The 17127-nt window shown below is 47.8% G+C and overlaps 1 protein-coding gene across 1 annotated transcript; it reads right to left on the minus strand.

Moving 5' to 3' along the window:
- Window positions 1-638: 638 nt before the first annotated feature.
- On the minus strand, window positions 639-15685 carry LOC138564298 (protein S100-A4-like). The gene is made up of 3 exons (XM_069642902.1): window positions 15543-15685; window positions 2719-2868; window positions 639-859 (listed from the first exon to the last, which is right to left on the minus strand). Exons 2-3 carry the CDS (start codon window positions 2848-2850, stop codon window positions 719-721), a joined length of 273 nt encoding a protein of 90 aa, XP_069499003.1. The 5' UTR covers window positions 2851-2868; window positions 15543-15685; the 3' UTR covers window positions 639-718.
- Window positions 15686-17127: the final 1442 nt, after the last annotated feature.

The following is a 17127-nucleotide window of genomic DNA, read 5'->3' on the forward strand; positions in this document are numbered from 1 at the left end:
AAGCCTCGAAGTAATATTCCGAGCGAAGTGAGAGCATCAAGGAGGGTCTCATCACCTCGTGCCTGGGAATTGCAGTCTCCCTAGGTGCTGAGGATTTTAGGACCCATGGTGGGGTCCAGTGGGGGCCTGGGCAGTCTAAAAAAAGAAGGGCTTTGCACTGTGAACGCGCAGCAGAACGAGGGGGCAGTTGCGTGCCAAAGAAATAAGAGTGGCGGAGAAGGACTGGAGGGAGAAAAAGATAATGCAGGTTGGGGTTGGGCAGGGGAACGGATTCAAGGGTATGGGGGCACCAGCAGAGGACACTGGAGTCAAGAACTTGGGTTTAGTTGGGAAAGAAGGCAGATTCCAAGCAAATGCTGGGCAATAGTGCCCAGAATATGCTTGCAATCCGTGTTCCTGATTGGCTGAGATCCATGGTGCTACATCTTAAAAACACATCAGATCTCTCCTTTGGAAACATTGGAAACCGTGGGCGGCTGCCGCGTGCTCAGATCTAAGACACTCTGGTGGTGAGCATTAAAGTATACCTTCATTCCATTGTTGTGGTTATCAGAGCAATCCTTTAATAAAAAATAAAAAAAATTCAAAGGTGAGCACATTATTTTGCCTGATAAGAAATAAGAAATGGCACAAAATAGTTAGAAAATTAAATCTTTTATTCAAGCGCTAACCAGAAGCGTGAGACGTTGCGAAATCTTGTAATATACGAGGAAAGCATCTAACATATATCTTCTTCTTCTAGTTCCATGCTGAGAAGAGCAATGAAAAAGGCAAACTCCTTGAAAGAGACACTCTTGTCGCCGTCAAGGTCCATCAGCTTCATCACTTCTTTGAGTGCTGCCTCGTCTTTGCCCTTGCCCTGCACGGAGGAGAGGAACACAGCATGTAAGTGGAGGTGAAGTACGGATTCCACACACAGACCACTGAGCAATTCTTTTGCCTCCCACAACCAGACAGCCAACAGATCAATAGGCCGCCATCTTCTTTCTTCCCTTAATCCCTCTTGGACAACGCCTGACATTACAGACTTCCCCCAATAGCAAGATGCATCCGAAAAGCTGATAGGACCAGCCCTACTGACATAGACCCTCTGCCTTGTGCATAAAATGTCCCAGTTTTACCTACAATATCATAGAAATGCTGGATTGAAGGGTATTACGCAAATTGACCTTTTACAATTGACCTTTTGCACAATTGACCTAATTATAGTGGTCCTAATTGACCTTCTGCACAATTGACCTTTATATTATTTTAGTTATTTTATATTTGTATTGGGTTGGTTTTAGATTATAAATAATACAAGGGGATTGGATGGGGGGTCCAGGGGGTTTTGGATTGGGTGGGGAATTGCAGGGGGGTTTCCCCCTGCATATATGTCCTAATTGACCTTCTAAATTAGGTCAATTCTCTCGAGGTCAATTCTCCCGAGGTCAATTGTGAAAAGGTCAATTAGTATACAACCAGATGAAGGGGCAGTGGACAATCAGGGGTTGTCAACAACCAGCTCTGATAAGGAGCATCAGGCACCATACGTGACCTCAGGTGGCATAAAGACCTGCCAGCAGGTCAGCCAGCGGACAATAAGGGATTGCCAAGGAAGGCCTCAGGACACTGGGAGAACATGGATAGGGACACAAGATGCAGAAAATTGATGGTGATGGCAAAGTAAAAATGATACCTCGCCTCTGGCATAGAAACATGTGGTGGGAATGAGCAAGTGGGGGTAAGCAGTGGAGGCAGACTAACAGTGGAACATGTTGGTGGTACATTTGTGCAATCATTTAAAAGACGGCAGATGGACCATTAAAACAAATATATATATATATGTGTGTGATCAAGCGACTACGTGTCGCAAAACGCGTCAGCTTTTTTGTGGCTGTCTCCCGACACTGTTTGGAGCTAAACAGTAACTTTTTAACAATGTTAATTCTAATAACTATTAAGATTTTAACTTCACTGGATGTCCTATGGTGCTGTTTTTCTTGGACCATCGGCTGTTACACTGCAATATCCAGACTGGGAGTGCAACTCAAGTTCAATATATATATTTATATAGGAAAGTCCATTTGAGCCAAGTCACACATTCCACAACGCCACGTAGTAGCCATTGCTGGAAGTTCACCTCCGGTTCTGAGCCACAACAGCAAGGCATTGTGGGTATGCAAATGAGCTCAAATGCAAACCTTTTTCTCCAGGAAACTGTCTTTGTCTAAGAGGACAATTCTACATTATACATAGCTTAATCAACCCAAGACGGACATTTGCAAGGCTGCCAGGACAACTATGTACCTAGTTTCACCCTTATTAGGGATCATCAGTGCAGTATTTTCCTAACAGCTTTCTGCTTGGTGCATTTAGCCATGTTTACACAACACCAAGAAAGTTATGGCGGGTTTAAAAAGGTTTGAAAAAACCCTTCCACCTGAAATGTGAAAATAGGAAAGTCCATTTGAGCCAAGTCACACATTCCACAACGCCACCTAGTAGCCATCGCTGGAAGTTCACCTCCAGTTCTGAGCCAGAACAGCAAGGCTCTGTGCTCCAACCACAAGGCTTTCAGGACTATACTGCACTGATGATCCCCAATAAGCGTGAAACCAGGTATATAGTTGTCCTGGCAGCCTTGCAAATAAACGTCTGTCTTGGGTCGTTTGGCTCCAGAAGCAAGCGGCTGGGTTTCATGGTTAGTTCACATGTACATGCAATGGGTATACTCACACAAAGAATCGGGAACTCTTCTTTGACAAGCTTGGCAAGCTCAGCCTGATTGAGTTCACCGGCGTCGCCATCAGCACCAGAGTGCTTCTTGAACGTCTTGATAATGTGCACAACCACCTGCTCCAAAGACATGCTGGCTTAGATTTAGATCTGAAAACAAGCAGATTGCAAAAACAATGTATCAGCATTGTGGATTTCTTTGTCCGTCAAGTACTGGTTGATAAAGAGCTCAGATGGTGTCACGGCAGAGCACAACTAACACGCTTAAAGTCATTAAGAAATAGATAAGCATTTCAGTGGAATTCCTCATTCATTGCATTTGGATATGGCAAATATTGGATCCCTAGTACGTAATTCTGCTCTCTGACTTTCTGGACCCCCATCTCAACAAGTGTGAGCTATCCCCCTGCAGCCATAGTATCATGCAAGTGTCCCTGGGCTGACCAGCAGAGCTGTCTGTGCACTATGGGAATGTCAGGCAGAGCAGATTGGGAGGATTGATCCAACGTGGGGGTAAGAGAGTCCCGCCACTCGGTCCAAGATGAGGAGAGCGGGGCGCTCACTTCTAACCATTACTTTTGCTCAAATTATTGAACATTTACTTAATTACCTTCAACTGAATTCCATTTCTTTTGCTCTCCCTTCATTTGAATTCAAGCTCTTTGTTCTCCCCTCATCTGAATTCTAGATCTTTCACTCTCCCTTCATCTGAATTCCAGATCTTTCGCTCTCCCTTCCTATGAATTCAAGCTCTTTGGCTCTCCCTTCATCTGAATTCCAGCTCTTTGGCTCTTCCTTCATTTGAATTCCAGCTCTTTGGCTCTTCCTTCATCTGAATTCCAGCTCTTTGGCTCTCCCTTCATCTGAATTCCAGCTTGTTGGCCCTCCCTTCATCTGAATTCCAGCTCTTTGGCTCTCCCTTCATCTGAATTCCAGCTCTTTGGCTCTCCCTTCATCTGAATTCCAGCTTTTTGGCCCTCCCTTCATCTGAATTCCAGCTCGTTCGCTCTCCCTTCATCTGAATTTCAGATCTTTCACTTTCCCTTCATCTGTATTCAAGCTCTTTGGCTCTTCCTTCATCTGAATTCCAGCTTGTTGGTCCTCCCTTCATCTGGATTCCAGCTCGTTGGCTCTTCCTTCATCTGAATTCCAGCTCTTTGGCTCTTCCTTCATCTGAATTCGAGCTCGTTGGCTCTTCCTTCATCTGAATTCCAGCTCTTTCGCTCTCCCTTCACCTGAATTCCAGCTCTTTGGCTCTCCTTTCTTCTGAATTCCAGCTCTTTTTTCTCCTTACAGTCTGGTGTGTTCTCGGCTCCTGGAACTTTCTGGGGTCCATTTAACATGCACAGAAAGGACCTTGGCCATCAAGGCTTGCATGTCCAGGCTCCTCTGCTTCGTTTTCATTGTTTGGAGCAGCGGGTGCTTAAAAGGCACGGGATCCAGGATAGCCCTATGTTTCCGTGATTTGTTTCTATAAACACCAGTGACCCAAAACAATTGGGAGTGCCAGACACCAGAGGTGCATAATTTGCATTATCAACTGTTATTCCCAGGGCTTTAAGTGGGGTGAGAATTCGAATGGGGGAAGCAGCTGCTGTAATAAGGAGGGGGGTCTAAATGATGGGAACGGCCTGATGTGTGCTGTGCACGTCATGAAAATAGTAGATGGAGCTTAAAGAAATGCATTCAAATGACCAGTATTGTGTGTCATTGTCCCCACAGCATGCAGTTACATGTAGCCTCCGAAGGGGCGACTGCATGAAAGTGCATGCTGCGGGGGACAATGACACACTAATGGTGGTCATTTAAATACATGTGAAATGTAATCACCTACCACTCGCAGCAGCAAGAAAAGAGATTGTTTTGTCATTTCGCATGCTGGGGATCCGAACCAGAGACCTGTTGGTGACCAGGCAGTGGTACTGCCTATTTCACTACTAAGTAAGGGGTGGGATTCTTTTGTTTCATTCAGTAGAGTGCTTGCCACATAAAGCCTGTAACTATGTGGCAAGCAGTGTATTCAATGAAACACAAGAAATCCAACACCAACGACATTGCACAACTCTGTGCTATTTGGCTGGTGCTGGATTGCTTTTGTTTCATTCAATAGACTGCTTGCCACATGGGCTATTTGTGGCAAGCAGTCCATTGAATGAAAGAAAGACACTTCAACGCCTATCAAATAGCGCAGTGGAGGTGACACTGGCTTGTCTGGGGGCCCAGGTCATGTTCGAATCCCTGCCGTTTAGTGGGAATTATAAAAATGTATTGAAAATAGATTAAATTCCATTGCCAAGTGGAGGGTGGGAGCCCTGGCTCCATAGAAGTTTCGGGAGACTGCCGGGTCCGCTAAAAGCCCTGGCTATTCCTGCCTCTCTGCCCCTTCACATCATTGTATAGGATTTATAGAGCACCTTTCGACAAAGGCGCAGAACAAAATATTTTTTAAAAACAAAGTGCAATCATGATAACATGTAAACATAGACCCACGTGAGAAACCAGTTTTTGAAAAGTAGGTGAGATGCAGTCACATTTTCTGCACAGAACGGGGTTAGGAGATGAAGCGGATTCTATGGCAAAACAGGAGGCTCATATTATGCATTCACAATCTTTACTCTGAACCACAGCAGCAAACAATAAAAAAACTTTGTAAAACAAATTTTTTTCCAAATAAACACAACGTTATGAACAATACAATGGGAAACATCCCAATCCAACATGGTGGGCAGGTCATGCCCCGGAGGTAGCCAATGGGCTGCAAGCCAGTCCCATATAGGTCCATTCCTTTAGCAACTCCTCCTCTTTCTTTGCTGCTGACCCACAGCTAAGTCACACCTCTGTTTTTTTCTTAGACTGTGTATTGGAAGTGTTATACTTTGTAACACTTGGTCGTTGTCATTGCAAGAAACAGCGTTCGGGGGAACGTGTTTCTTTTCATGTTAAATTATATTGTTACTGTTGTTCATTATTCCTCAGGCAGGCGAGCGGAGCGTTTGTTTATTTTGGCCCGCGTTCGCCTCCTGAGGTGATTGTGCTTCATGCCTAATTCCCTCACGAGCGTGGCATTAGCTCATTAAGCCCGCTCTGTTACACTGAGGGGTTGCGTGCAGCCTGAAGGCTTCGCGCGTTCATTGTTAAACTTTCTTTGAACTTTCATTGTTACAATTGCGAATGCTTCGGCGTTCATTTTACACTCGCGCCCAGTGCAGGGCCACGGCTTTCTCCTTTGTTGTTGCGCACATCGGCCAGGTCAGGAGATTTACATTCTGACTGGCGACGCGTGTCTGTTGAAGGAAGTTCTCTGGCACACGCATTAAATGTGCTGATTTACATAGACAAGGTAGCGATTCGAGCCTGCTCTCCGCCTGATTTTTATATATGTGAAAAATGTTCCCATTTACATTGTCTTTATTGGAAAATAATTAGAAAGTGTTTATGTATAAAAATTCTGTTATGTTTCATTGCCCTCACACGCTGCTCACGTGATTTGTCTGTTGAACTACAGGCATTGCCTGTGTACTGCCTAGGTGGCCCTTCCCTAAAGGTTTTTTGCACCCTCATGAATTGAGAGGTTTCAGCCTGCTCGGCTACAGTTGTTGCAGCATTGCGCCTCCTGTTGTTGATACAAATATTAATATATATATTTTACGAAGAGAAATTGTTGACGTGCTGTCATGGATAAGGGGGTGCTTCCCTCATCTGCAGATGCCAGCACTCAAGTGCTTACTGCCAAAAAAAGTGATAAGTAGGGAGAAAATATGGGGGATCAAGCCGGTCATGCCCAGCCTTCAGTGGTGCAAGCTATTCAGTCCTCTCTGGACTCAGCCTTAACAGGTTTGAATAACACCTTGGCATCAGCTTTTGACAGGTTAATTACCTGCATTGCGAATTTCCATCCCTCCCAAAATGCTACCCCATCTGTTGCAACCCAGGCCCCTAAAAAGTGTACGGCCAAAACTAAACATATCCAGGGACAACTCAGTCCCCCTATGGCCATATCACCTGTATCTTCCGCTAAGAGAAACTTAAATCGTGGGTGGGAAGAGTCCCGTCAACCTATCTCTTCCACCCCATGGCAAGCCCCCGCACCTTTTGCGCTGGTGGAGCCCCCTATTGCTGTCTCATCCTCAGAGAGTTCAGATGATTCTGATTCTTCCCCTAAGAGGCGGAAAAGGAAGGTGACCTCAGTGGCCCCTCAGGAGGGTCCCCTACTTGATGTTAGTGGAGTGCCTTTCTTTGATCCTACCCTGATACAACACCCCAGGTCAGCCGAGTGGCAGCCCTCTGAAGAGGTTTCCTCTTTTCTCAAGTTCTGGATCAGGCACCCTATGCCCAAAGAGGAACGTAATAAGTTACGGTCGGAATGTCCCAGACCTATGCTCGCCGACAAGGTGGCTTTAGCGCCAGAGATAGACCAATCTATGGCGGCTTTTCTTTCCCAGAAGGGGAAAGACCCCAAGAAGGAGGTCGATAAAGCGTGGCGTAGCTGTCAAGACAGACTGTTGGACATCCTGGGTCCAGTCACGCAGATTTTTGAAATGGCAGAAGAGGCGGCGTCCTCTAATACCCCGGTAGATGTTAATGCATTAAGGGGGTGGATCCAATGAACTGTTTGCCTGCTCGGCAACGCTAATGCCTCCATATGTAGGGAAAGGAGGAAATCTTTATTAATGAGGTTGGATTCTAAACTGGCGGACATGTCAGAGAGGGAAGGGGGCCCTTCGGCTCAAGGTAATTTGTTTGGGGATTCTTTCCTCAAGGGTTTGTCAGCATATGTTCATACTTTTACGGCGCTGGACAAGGCGCAGACTAATATAAAAAAGGTATTTGCCCCAAAGGTTTTTAACAAGACTGGACGAGGTAGGGCCCGCTCCTCTGGCCGCTTTACCCAGGGCTCCCCCCGTCCCCGCCAGTTTGGGCCCGTGGCGCATACAATCCCGTCTCTGCTCGAGGAGCACACACCAGTTTTAACCTCAACAAAACTCGAGTTGGACAGGACGTGCCGGCAGAGGCGCCGGAAGATCAAGAGGGCCATCAGGTACTTTCTCAGGTGTTAAAAGTGTTTTCCCTCAAAAGTCTAGGGGGCAGACTAGCCAGGTTTCTTCCACAGTGGGAGGCCCTCACTTCGGATCCTTGGGTGTTACAAACTGTTCAAGGTTATCAGATAGAATTTTATGCCCCTCCTTGCCAGTTGTCTTTTTCCCTTCCTTTGGTGTTCGACGAGGTCAAACAATTCCTCATAGATGTGGAAGTAAGGGATCTCATCTCCAAGGGGGCGGTAGTCCCGGCCTCTTACAGGGCCTCTCAGTTTCTGAGTACCATTTTCCTAGTCCCGAAGCCGGACCAGGGGTTTCACCCAGTAATCAATCTGAAAGCCCTCAACTCTTTTGTGGTATATCACCACTTCAAGATGGATGGAATTCATTTGATCAGGGACATCCTTCTCCCGGCGGACTGGATGGTCAAATTAGACCTCAAGGACGCTTACCTAGTGGTTCCTGCCTTTCCCCACATCAGGAGTTTCTTCAGTTTCAATGGGGGGGGGGTCGAATGTGGCAGTTTGTATCCCTTCCGTTTGGTCTGTCCTCGGCCCCATGGTGTTTCACCAAGCTCATGCGGCCTGTGATGTCTCTCCTCAGATCCAGGGGGAACCGGATCATAATTTATCTGGACGACATGCTTCTGCTAGCCCAGAATTATCAAACTCTGTGTTCTCATCTGAAATTCACTATGGCCCTTTTACAGGATCTAGGTTTTGTGATAAATGTCAAAAAATCCATATTGAAGCCTACACAATGTATCCAATTTCTGGGCTTCAATATAGATTCAAATCCTTCTTCTCCCGGACAACAGACTTTCCAAGATAAAGAAGGAGATTTGTCTGCTCCTCAGGAGAGGGAGGATCTCGCTCAGGCAGTTAGACAGGGTTGTGGGAATGCTGTCTGCATCCATTCAAGCTATCTTCCCTGCTCCCCTACATTACAGAGCGCTACAGCGCCTGAAAGCCAAGCCTTTGCGCAAGTGTCTCTCTTACTCCCAGATGGTGGAATTGCCTCCAGAGGCCTGGTTGGAACTCCTGTGGTGGCTCAGGCACATGGAGGCATGGAATGGCAAGGCAATATTTGGGCCATCTCCGGATGTCATTCTGGAGTCAGATGCAAGCAGAGCGGGTTGGGGAGCCAGATTGGGTCAGGTCTCCACAGGGGGGAAATGGTCGGTGTCAGAGAAACAACTACATATCAATTGTCTAGAGATGTTAGCGGGGTCCTTTGCTGTTCGAAGTCTCCTCAAGGATCAGGGGAATTGTTGTGTTCTCCTCTGCATGGACAACATCTCTGCGGTGAGGTACATCAATCCCCTGGGGGACACCAGGTCCAAAGCCCTGGCGGATTTGGCAAGAGAGTTTTGGCACTTTTGCCTCGACGGGGATATTCTATTGAAAGCAGAATACCTCCCAGGAGTCAGCAACGAGGTTGCAGATTAGAACTCCAGGCACCTGCAAGACAGGAGCGATTGGATGTTGAACAGGTCTCTCTTTGCCCGCATAGCGTCCCTCTGGGGTCCCCTGGCAATAGACTTGTTTGCCTCGAGACTAAATTGTTAAGTTCCCAGATTTTACAGTTGGAGACCAGATCCGTTAGCTATGGCCACCGACGCTTTCCTACAGGATTGGTCGGGTCAGTTGGGGTATGCCTTTCCTCCCTTTGCCATGATAGCTCGGGTTTTGGTACAAGTTCTCACACAAGCGGTATCTCTGGTTCTGGTTACCCCCTTTCGGCCCTCTCAGGTTTGGTTCCTGGCCCTCCTGGAATTGGTGGTAGATATTCCCCGTCTTCTCCCTCTTGATCCATAGTTGCTGGTGGATCGGGGGGGTCTCCCTCACGAGTTGGCCCTGCAGGGACACCTTGTCCTTATGGCTTGGAAGATTTCAGCTCTTCCTGGTGCTTCAGAGGACTTTCACAAGACTCCATGTCGGTCATCAGGGACTCCTGGGCACCCTCTACTAAGTCTGGGTATTCCTCAGCGTGGAACCGCTGGGTTAGCTGGTGTGTGGCTAGGCACCTCAATCCCGTTTCTGCCTCTCATGTAGAAGTGCTTAATTTTCTAGTAGAGTTGTTTAAGGAAGGGAAAGCCTACAGGACTGTTAATGGGTTTCGGTCAGCTATTTCAGCCGGTCGCCTTTTGGTTAAGGGAGAACCAGTGGGTAGGCACTTTTTGGTGCGTAGGGCCCTCAAATCTATTCGTATTAAGGTTCCACCAAAACCGAAGTATTCGGTTCTTTGGGACGTTAATATGGTACTTCAGCTCTTCAGGTCCTGGCCTCCTAATGAAGATTTGTCCCTGCAGAAGTTATTTTCCAAACTTGCTATGTTACTATGTCTGGTGTCTATTAAGAGGGTGTCTGATATCAGAGCTCTGGATGTGGATAATAAGATGTTCACCCCTCAAGGTGTTACTTTCTTTATCTCACGAAGGACTAAATGCTTGACTTCCTCAATATCCTATCCAGCTTTTCCTGAAGATTGGAAATATTGTGTGGTCAACTGTTTGAAATGTCTTGAGTTTAAAACTGAAGGTTTTAGGCCTCCTAATACCTCTTAGCTGCTGATTTCCTACAGGAAACCCCATAAGCCAGTCTCCCCTTCTACTTTGGCCAGATGGATCAAGTGGGTTATGCGGGACGCGCGGGTTGACACATCCTCTTTTGGTCCCCACTCAGTCCGGGGCGCTATGGCCTCTAAAGCAGCCTTTCTGGGGGGTAGTTTGGAACAGATTTTAAAAGCAGCTGACTTGTCCAGGGAGTCAACTTTTAAGACATTTTACCATAAATGTATTGCTCATGTAGCTGTGAGTGTAATGCAAGGGCTTTGAACTTGCATAATATGAGCCTCCTGTCTTGCCATAAAATACTTAATCCCCCACACTAGCGTGAGAAGGGGGTTTAGATTCTATAAAAGACCCTTACTGGTGTTTGGTTGTTGTTTCAGCTTTCGGTTGATATCTTCGACACAGGAAGAAACGGAATGTTCAGCTCCAAGTTGCAGAAGGTTTCAGTTCCGACTTTTCCATGGGAGTTTGTTCTTCGTTCTGCTTGGAGAAAATGTTTGGTGGGCGTGTGAAAAGGATCAGCGACAGAAAGAGGAGGAGTTGCTAAAGGAATGGACCTATGTGGGACTGGCTCGCAGCCCATTGGCTACCTCCAGGGCATGACCTGCCCACCATGTTGGACTGGGATGTTTCCCATTGTATTGTTCATAATGTTGTGTTTATTTGGAAAAAATGTCGTTTTACAAAGTTTTTTTATTCTTTGCTGCTGTGGTTCAGAGTAAAGATTGTGAATGCATAATACTCGCCTCCTTGTCTTTTATAGAATCTAAACACCCTTCTCACGCTAGTGTGGGGGATTAGGTATTGTACTCTGTCCTCGTCTCTTTACCGAAAATGCCATAAAGAGGGCCCAGAATGTTCTTTACTCTCAGAGTTCGGGTCTCGGGTTCCGTACAATGTTACGGGGACATCAGAAGGAGGCCCACTTCTGCCTTCCACTTTACCGTTTTTTGTTCCATCCTCTGTAACCTTACACTAGCCATAACCACCGTGGATGACCCGCTTTTTATCACACTTATTTTGGACTATTACAGGGGCTGTTCTTCAGTGACAACGATCTGATTTTTGAAATGCACTTCTGCTGTTTTCTATGGTGTGTCCAGGTCTAGGGCTTGGGTATTGGCCCACTTTTACATCCATTCATCTACGTTGTTCTGTTCTCTTCACGTTTAGCTTCCTGTCCTATGTGCCTGTCACTGATGCCCAGGTCTTCCAGTCCATTTCTGCGGGGCAGCTGCTTAGCTCACATGTATCTGGCCTCATCACCTCTTACAGAAAGCTATGGAAGGGGATGGAAACTAAAGTTTGATAGGTTACGAATCTCCCTCGCTCCATGCCATATTTTGGGTGCTGGGGGAGGGGTATATTTTATTTGTATTGCACTGGTACTTTTTTGTGGGGGATATATATTGTACTACTCTTGAAAGAAGGAATATATTTGGATTCGAAATGGAAAACTCGGTCCCCATTTCTGAATTTTCTTCTGCCTAAGCGGCAGCCTGGCAAGCATGAGGCTGCCTCTGCCCCAGCCACACCCTGTGCTGCCACAGTGCCTGGGTGGAACGCGCCTTCCATCCCCAACCGGTGTGCCTCCTTCAGGAGGTCTTCCTTTCCAAGAACAGTTCAAACTGCCGGCTCCTCGCGCACCAGTCTTTCAACAGCTGGCCGGTAATTAGGGTTAGTGCAGATGCTTCAGAGGGTAGAGAACGGACCAGAACAAGACAGAGCCATGCGGTGGTGCGCCATGCCACGGCGGCACAAACGCACGCCAGCAGTCTTCAAGATCTGCCCTCAAACCGGGGCTCCCTCTGTCACCCACACGCAGAACTTCAGTGAGTGAGACTGAATACACACTTTAGGAGCTCCGTGCCACGACAGCTCAAGCCTCACGCCACATTAACAAGCTGCTCAAAGGAGTTTGGGTCTTGGGAGAGACTGAGAACCCAACTGCCATCACTGGTTCTATGTTGTTATTTGGGATGGCGAGTCCCCCCAAACCTTTGCCGCCTTGATTAGCCCCTACCAATTATAAACACTTACCCACCACACCTATATTTTTCGATGAACATTTCAAATATACAATTATGCGGTCATTCTTATGTTCCCAAAATGCTCTTTTCTTGTCATGCAATTTGCCAGGATTGGGTTCCTTGAAGATATGGGGTGCTGATCGACCTGGGTTGGTGCCCAGGCCCACTGACGCAAAAGGGAGAGGGGAAATAGTCCTTTTTGTGCTCCCCCACTTCCAGCACAAAAACACACAGCCATATGCCTTGAATGCACTTTCTCACCAGGGCAACATTTGCCCTGGTCCCAATACAGGGAAAAACGCGACTTGCAATGGTACAACATTTCTGTAATTTGGCCCCCGGATGTGACGTGTGCCAGCATGAAAAAAGCCTTAAAATGTTGTTACGCGCTCACAAGAGCGGTTAATACAACACGTGGCACTCTAGCCACAAGGCTTGCAACTCTGCACCGAATTCTGCCTGCCGTGCCCTCACAGCTGTGTCACCTCACTTCAAATATGTCAACCCCCTCGTTCCCCCTGCAGCCCCCTGCTTCACAGTCCTGCTCTTTCTCCGCTCTTCATCTGCCCCCCAACCCCATGCTCTTCCAATACAACATGCGCCCAGCACCCCATGCAGAGCTTAACTAAAACAAACAAAAAAGTTGTATGGACTGACATGAGCAGCAGGAAATGACGTGAAAGGAGGCGACCATCCGAAAGTGAAACATGCAAAGGTCATTCGATTTGTATTTTCCACCTGAAGAAAGTGCACAAGAGAAATGAGCATTTGCCAAGAGAACCGTTTTTCCTATGCATGGCTGCTGGTTAAGGTCAAAAGTTGTGCACCTTTTATGTCAAAGAACCAGCAACAAACATGTTCTGTATAACAGAATGTCAAGCTTCGATGCTTTACGGCTGCGTGATAAGAGATGTGTGTTCTTGTGCAGAGCAGGCCTGGGTGGGGGGCGGGGGGTCGGCTCGGGGGACCGCCCGGGGCGCCACGCCCGCTCAGGGCACCATTAGCCCCCGCCACGCCAGCTCGTGGGAGTCTATCAAGGGCTTTCCCAAGCTGGCGTTGTGGGAGAAGGCGCAGCAGGTGCCCGTATGTTATTAAATGCACTCGAGGTGGAGCGCATTTAATAACAATCGGGTGCTGATGCGCCCTATTCACAACATTCTCCTGGTTAAAAAACAAAAGTGGCACATCCTGCCCCCGCCCCCTGCTGGCCAGGGGCATGCGAGGAGGGGAGGGTGCCAATTCGTCCAGGGCGCTGCCACCTCTAAGGCCATCCCTGGTCTTGTGGCTCCATTTCTGGCCTCACAGCCACCCAACCTGGCGTGGGACTGTGTACTTCACTTGGGGGGGGGGGGGGGCGATTTCCTTAAAAACACACATTGAGGGGCGGTGTCCTCCTGCGTGCTGCGTCGACTTGTGCCCTGACCACATTTGCACACTTGTATACCCACCCACTCTCTGGCACACATACCCACGTTCCGAGCGCTACCCATCTCTAGGAGTCCCGTCATCATTTCTGAACATGTTTCCCGCCACTTATTCCTATAGCCTGGTCACTTGCCCCCTTCTAAAAGGGCACACCGCCTCTGTCCACCCCAAACCATACTGCCGTCTTGACACATCTACTCTTCCAAAAGCACACACCACTCTCTCCACTTGTCAAATTCAGAATGCGCCAAAAACCCCGCAATATACCACCCCCTTTCACCATCCAATGCCTTCTTCAGAACACTATCAGCCGTGTGCCGTCCCTCCAAAAGTCTTCTAGTCCTGAGCCGCCCCGCCAACCGCCTGCTAGTCCTTCCAAATGCTGGCCCGTGCTGGTTTAGCATCAGCATCCTATTGTAAGGAAAAGCGCCCAGCTCTGTGCCAGAGCGCCCAGTGCCAGCTAGGTCGCTTTCACGCTTTCATCCACCACGCAAGTTTGGGTCAGCGCTTGAAATGTTCCTCCGAGCTGGCGTGGCGGGAGCAGGGGGGGGATAATATGGCAGCCGGGTGACCACCAAGGCCACTCAGACCTAAAGCAGGTCCTGCTGCCCCTGCTGCTACTTGTACTGCATAGTGCAGTCGCAGGGCATCCTGCATTGGTTGGACCAATACACACTCTACTCTCTCCCACCCATTCCCCTGCTATTGGCCTCTGTTGGGGCAATTTGGAGCCTTTGAAAGGTTGCCCCATTCTGCTTTAGCATCGGTGCCCTATTGGAGTGATTAACTGCCCCCTCTAAGATGAAGCGCCCATGCACCCGCTCTGCTGTGAGCTCCGATAGACCCCCAATTCCTCCCCACACCGCACCCTTCCCTTACTCCAGCCACTGCCCAACCCTCCGCGTTAACCTTGCTTCTCCCAGCCCTGTGGGGAGCACTCACGAGCAACGTGTACCCATTTAAATCCCCACCAAATACCCAGAATCCTAGAAGGTAAAAGGTTAAGTGTTCCCCGGTCCAAGGGTGCATACTCGCATGTTCCAAGGTGATGTATTGGGGTGAAATCCTTCGACCAGGGCTGCGAGAGTGATCATCACAGCTCAAGTATACTGACAGCTCAATGAGCCGGAGACCAAGCACCCCGCCACTCGGGAGGATAGCTCAGGGGCAACGCACCCTACCTTAGAACAAGACGACGCCGAGAAACACATGTTCGCTCCGCAGGAATTATTATAATCAGGCCCCCGTGGGAATGCACCCCTTTGATACAGGCTGGCATACAATACCCTTCCTTTAAAGCTTAGTTTTTCGAATTTCTTCTTTCCACTTAAAGATATGTAAATATGCGTGCACACAATTAATTCTACCCCTTATAGAACAGATGACGTATCATGTGAACTTCAAAGGAGCCCGCCCTCCCCAAACCTTGGCCAGAGCACGGAGTCCTGGGTCACAGGGTCCTCGGCTCAGGAAGACCCCCCTCCACCCCACACAAAGTACAGCTTCCAATACTGACCGATTCCCAGGGCATTGGTTGGGGCCCCTTTTAGAAGAAGCCATGCAGGCTGTGGGCGCAGTAAGTGTCCCGCGTCTGAATGACACCCTGTTTTCCAACTGCGTAGGTCACCAATCGCCCCCCTCAGTAGTGAGGCCCTCGGTCAAACCAACGTTCGCGTGCATGCTGGGACATTGACTGATAACGGACAAGCAAACCACGAAAGCACTGCGTTATTTGCCGTTACAAGAACGTCATAAACTTACCAGGTCGCGTCGGCAAGACAAAGGTGCTGGCAGTGGCGATGTGGGAAGGGGTAGCGGGGCTATGGGCTATTTATAGGCCCTGTAGAAACCCCCGGCCCACCTGGGCTGTCAGTGAAACACCTGGCGCCTCAGGCCGCACAGGATGAAACTGGACTTTTACAACAAAAACAAGCCCTCGTACGGGTTCGACAACATTCAGTGGCTCCCCCCAGCCTCACCAGCCCCAACCCCACCCACCCAGAACCGCTCGTTCACTTTTGCAGCTCGTTTCTCGTCCGCTCACACAGCTTGCGCCTTTGGTGGGGGAAGGGCAGTTTCTAGATAACTTGGTGCCCATGGCGAAACACTAAAATGTGCCCTCCCTACTATAACCCCTCACCCCCAGGGACTGGCACACGTCACTCCCAAACTACACCTCTGTGTCGCAGGACAAAGCCCCTCCTAAATATCAATACATTGCTATATGAATGAAGCTGGATTCAAGTACTTTACAGAAGAAATCTAATGTGGAAACTCATCTGTTGCTGCCCAAGTAAATGGTTCTTCTGTCACCTGCTCTTAGGGAAGGCCTTTTCTGGATGCAGTTTCAAACTGTCAATACTGGCACCCTGCAGTGTGATCAGCCTTCCGTGGTCTGAGGGCCCACTGACCATTGGCCCTGTGTTGCAGGCGTTCTGTTTGTACCACCTCACTTGTATTTCGCAAGACTCAGTACTAGACTAACCATATGAATTATTTTCTGATAGAAGGTTGTTATTCCAAGATGGGCAGTCCGGAACACTCCTATTGTACTCTTTCAAAATACCTCTATGAGAGTGGGAAAGGGGACAAATAGCACCAATGAGTGTTCCTGTCTGCTTTGAAATAAATCACAGAGCATTTCAGGAATATATCAGTCAGTCAGTCAGTTTGGCTTTATATCAGTCAACAGACCATAAAAGTAGTAAAATAATAGAAGTCACAATCACAAAAAACTATTTCATAATACATTATCAAAACATATACATTTAGCAAAATTACAGCATATAAAAACTACAGAGATTTGCCACAATCATAAAAATTCATGTGTTCATATACAATCTCTATGGAACAGGTTAAAAACGTGTTTTTTTGTAATAAAAAATACTATAGCCAGTAGTGATGTAATTTTAATGGAATGATGAAATCATAGAGTGCAATGCCAAATCATCTTTAGAGGTAACACACCGTGCCAGAGCATTATTTATATCTCTGATTACTCCGCGCCTAGATATATGGTTGTGGGTATTTTGTCATAATAGTATGATGGGAAGGGCAAAATAGAAGAACATGCTTTACATTGTCAGTTTCGTTTTCACACAAGGGGCATTTATGGGGGAAATCGCAGTTTCATTGATGTAGTAATTCAGCCAAGGGTAACGTGCCAAACCGGAGCCCTGAATGCTTTTGGTGAAACCGCATCCAAGATGCTTTCATATCCAAGACTCTGCTTCTGGTCGGAGTATTTCCTTCCACTCTCATTACTTGTGATATCAACAAGAAGTATCAATGCTTCATTGTGCACGAGGGCTTCTTTGATCCGTGTTTTTGAGCTCGGGCTAATAAG

The sequence above is a fragment of the Ambystoma mexicanum genome, chromosome 1p (assembly GCF_040938575.1).
Source record: "Ambystoma mexicanum isolate Mex_15411 chromosome 1p, UKY_AmexF1_1, whole genome shotgun sequence".
In the NCBI taxonomy this organism is placed as follows: domain Eukaryota; kingdom Metazoa; phylum Chordata; class Amphibia; order Caudata; family Ambystomatidae; genus Ambystoma; species Ambystoma mexicanum.

Coding starts and splice junctions, on each gene's coding strand:
- LOC138564298 (XM_069642902.1), bottom strand. CDS start 2,850: ATGTCTTTGGAGCAGGTGGTTGTGCACATTATCAAGACGTTCAAGAAG. Junction 860..2,718: donor AAGAGTTCCCGATTCTTTGT/GTGAGTATACCC, acceptor TCCTCCGTGCAG/GGCAAGGGCAAAGACGAGGC.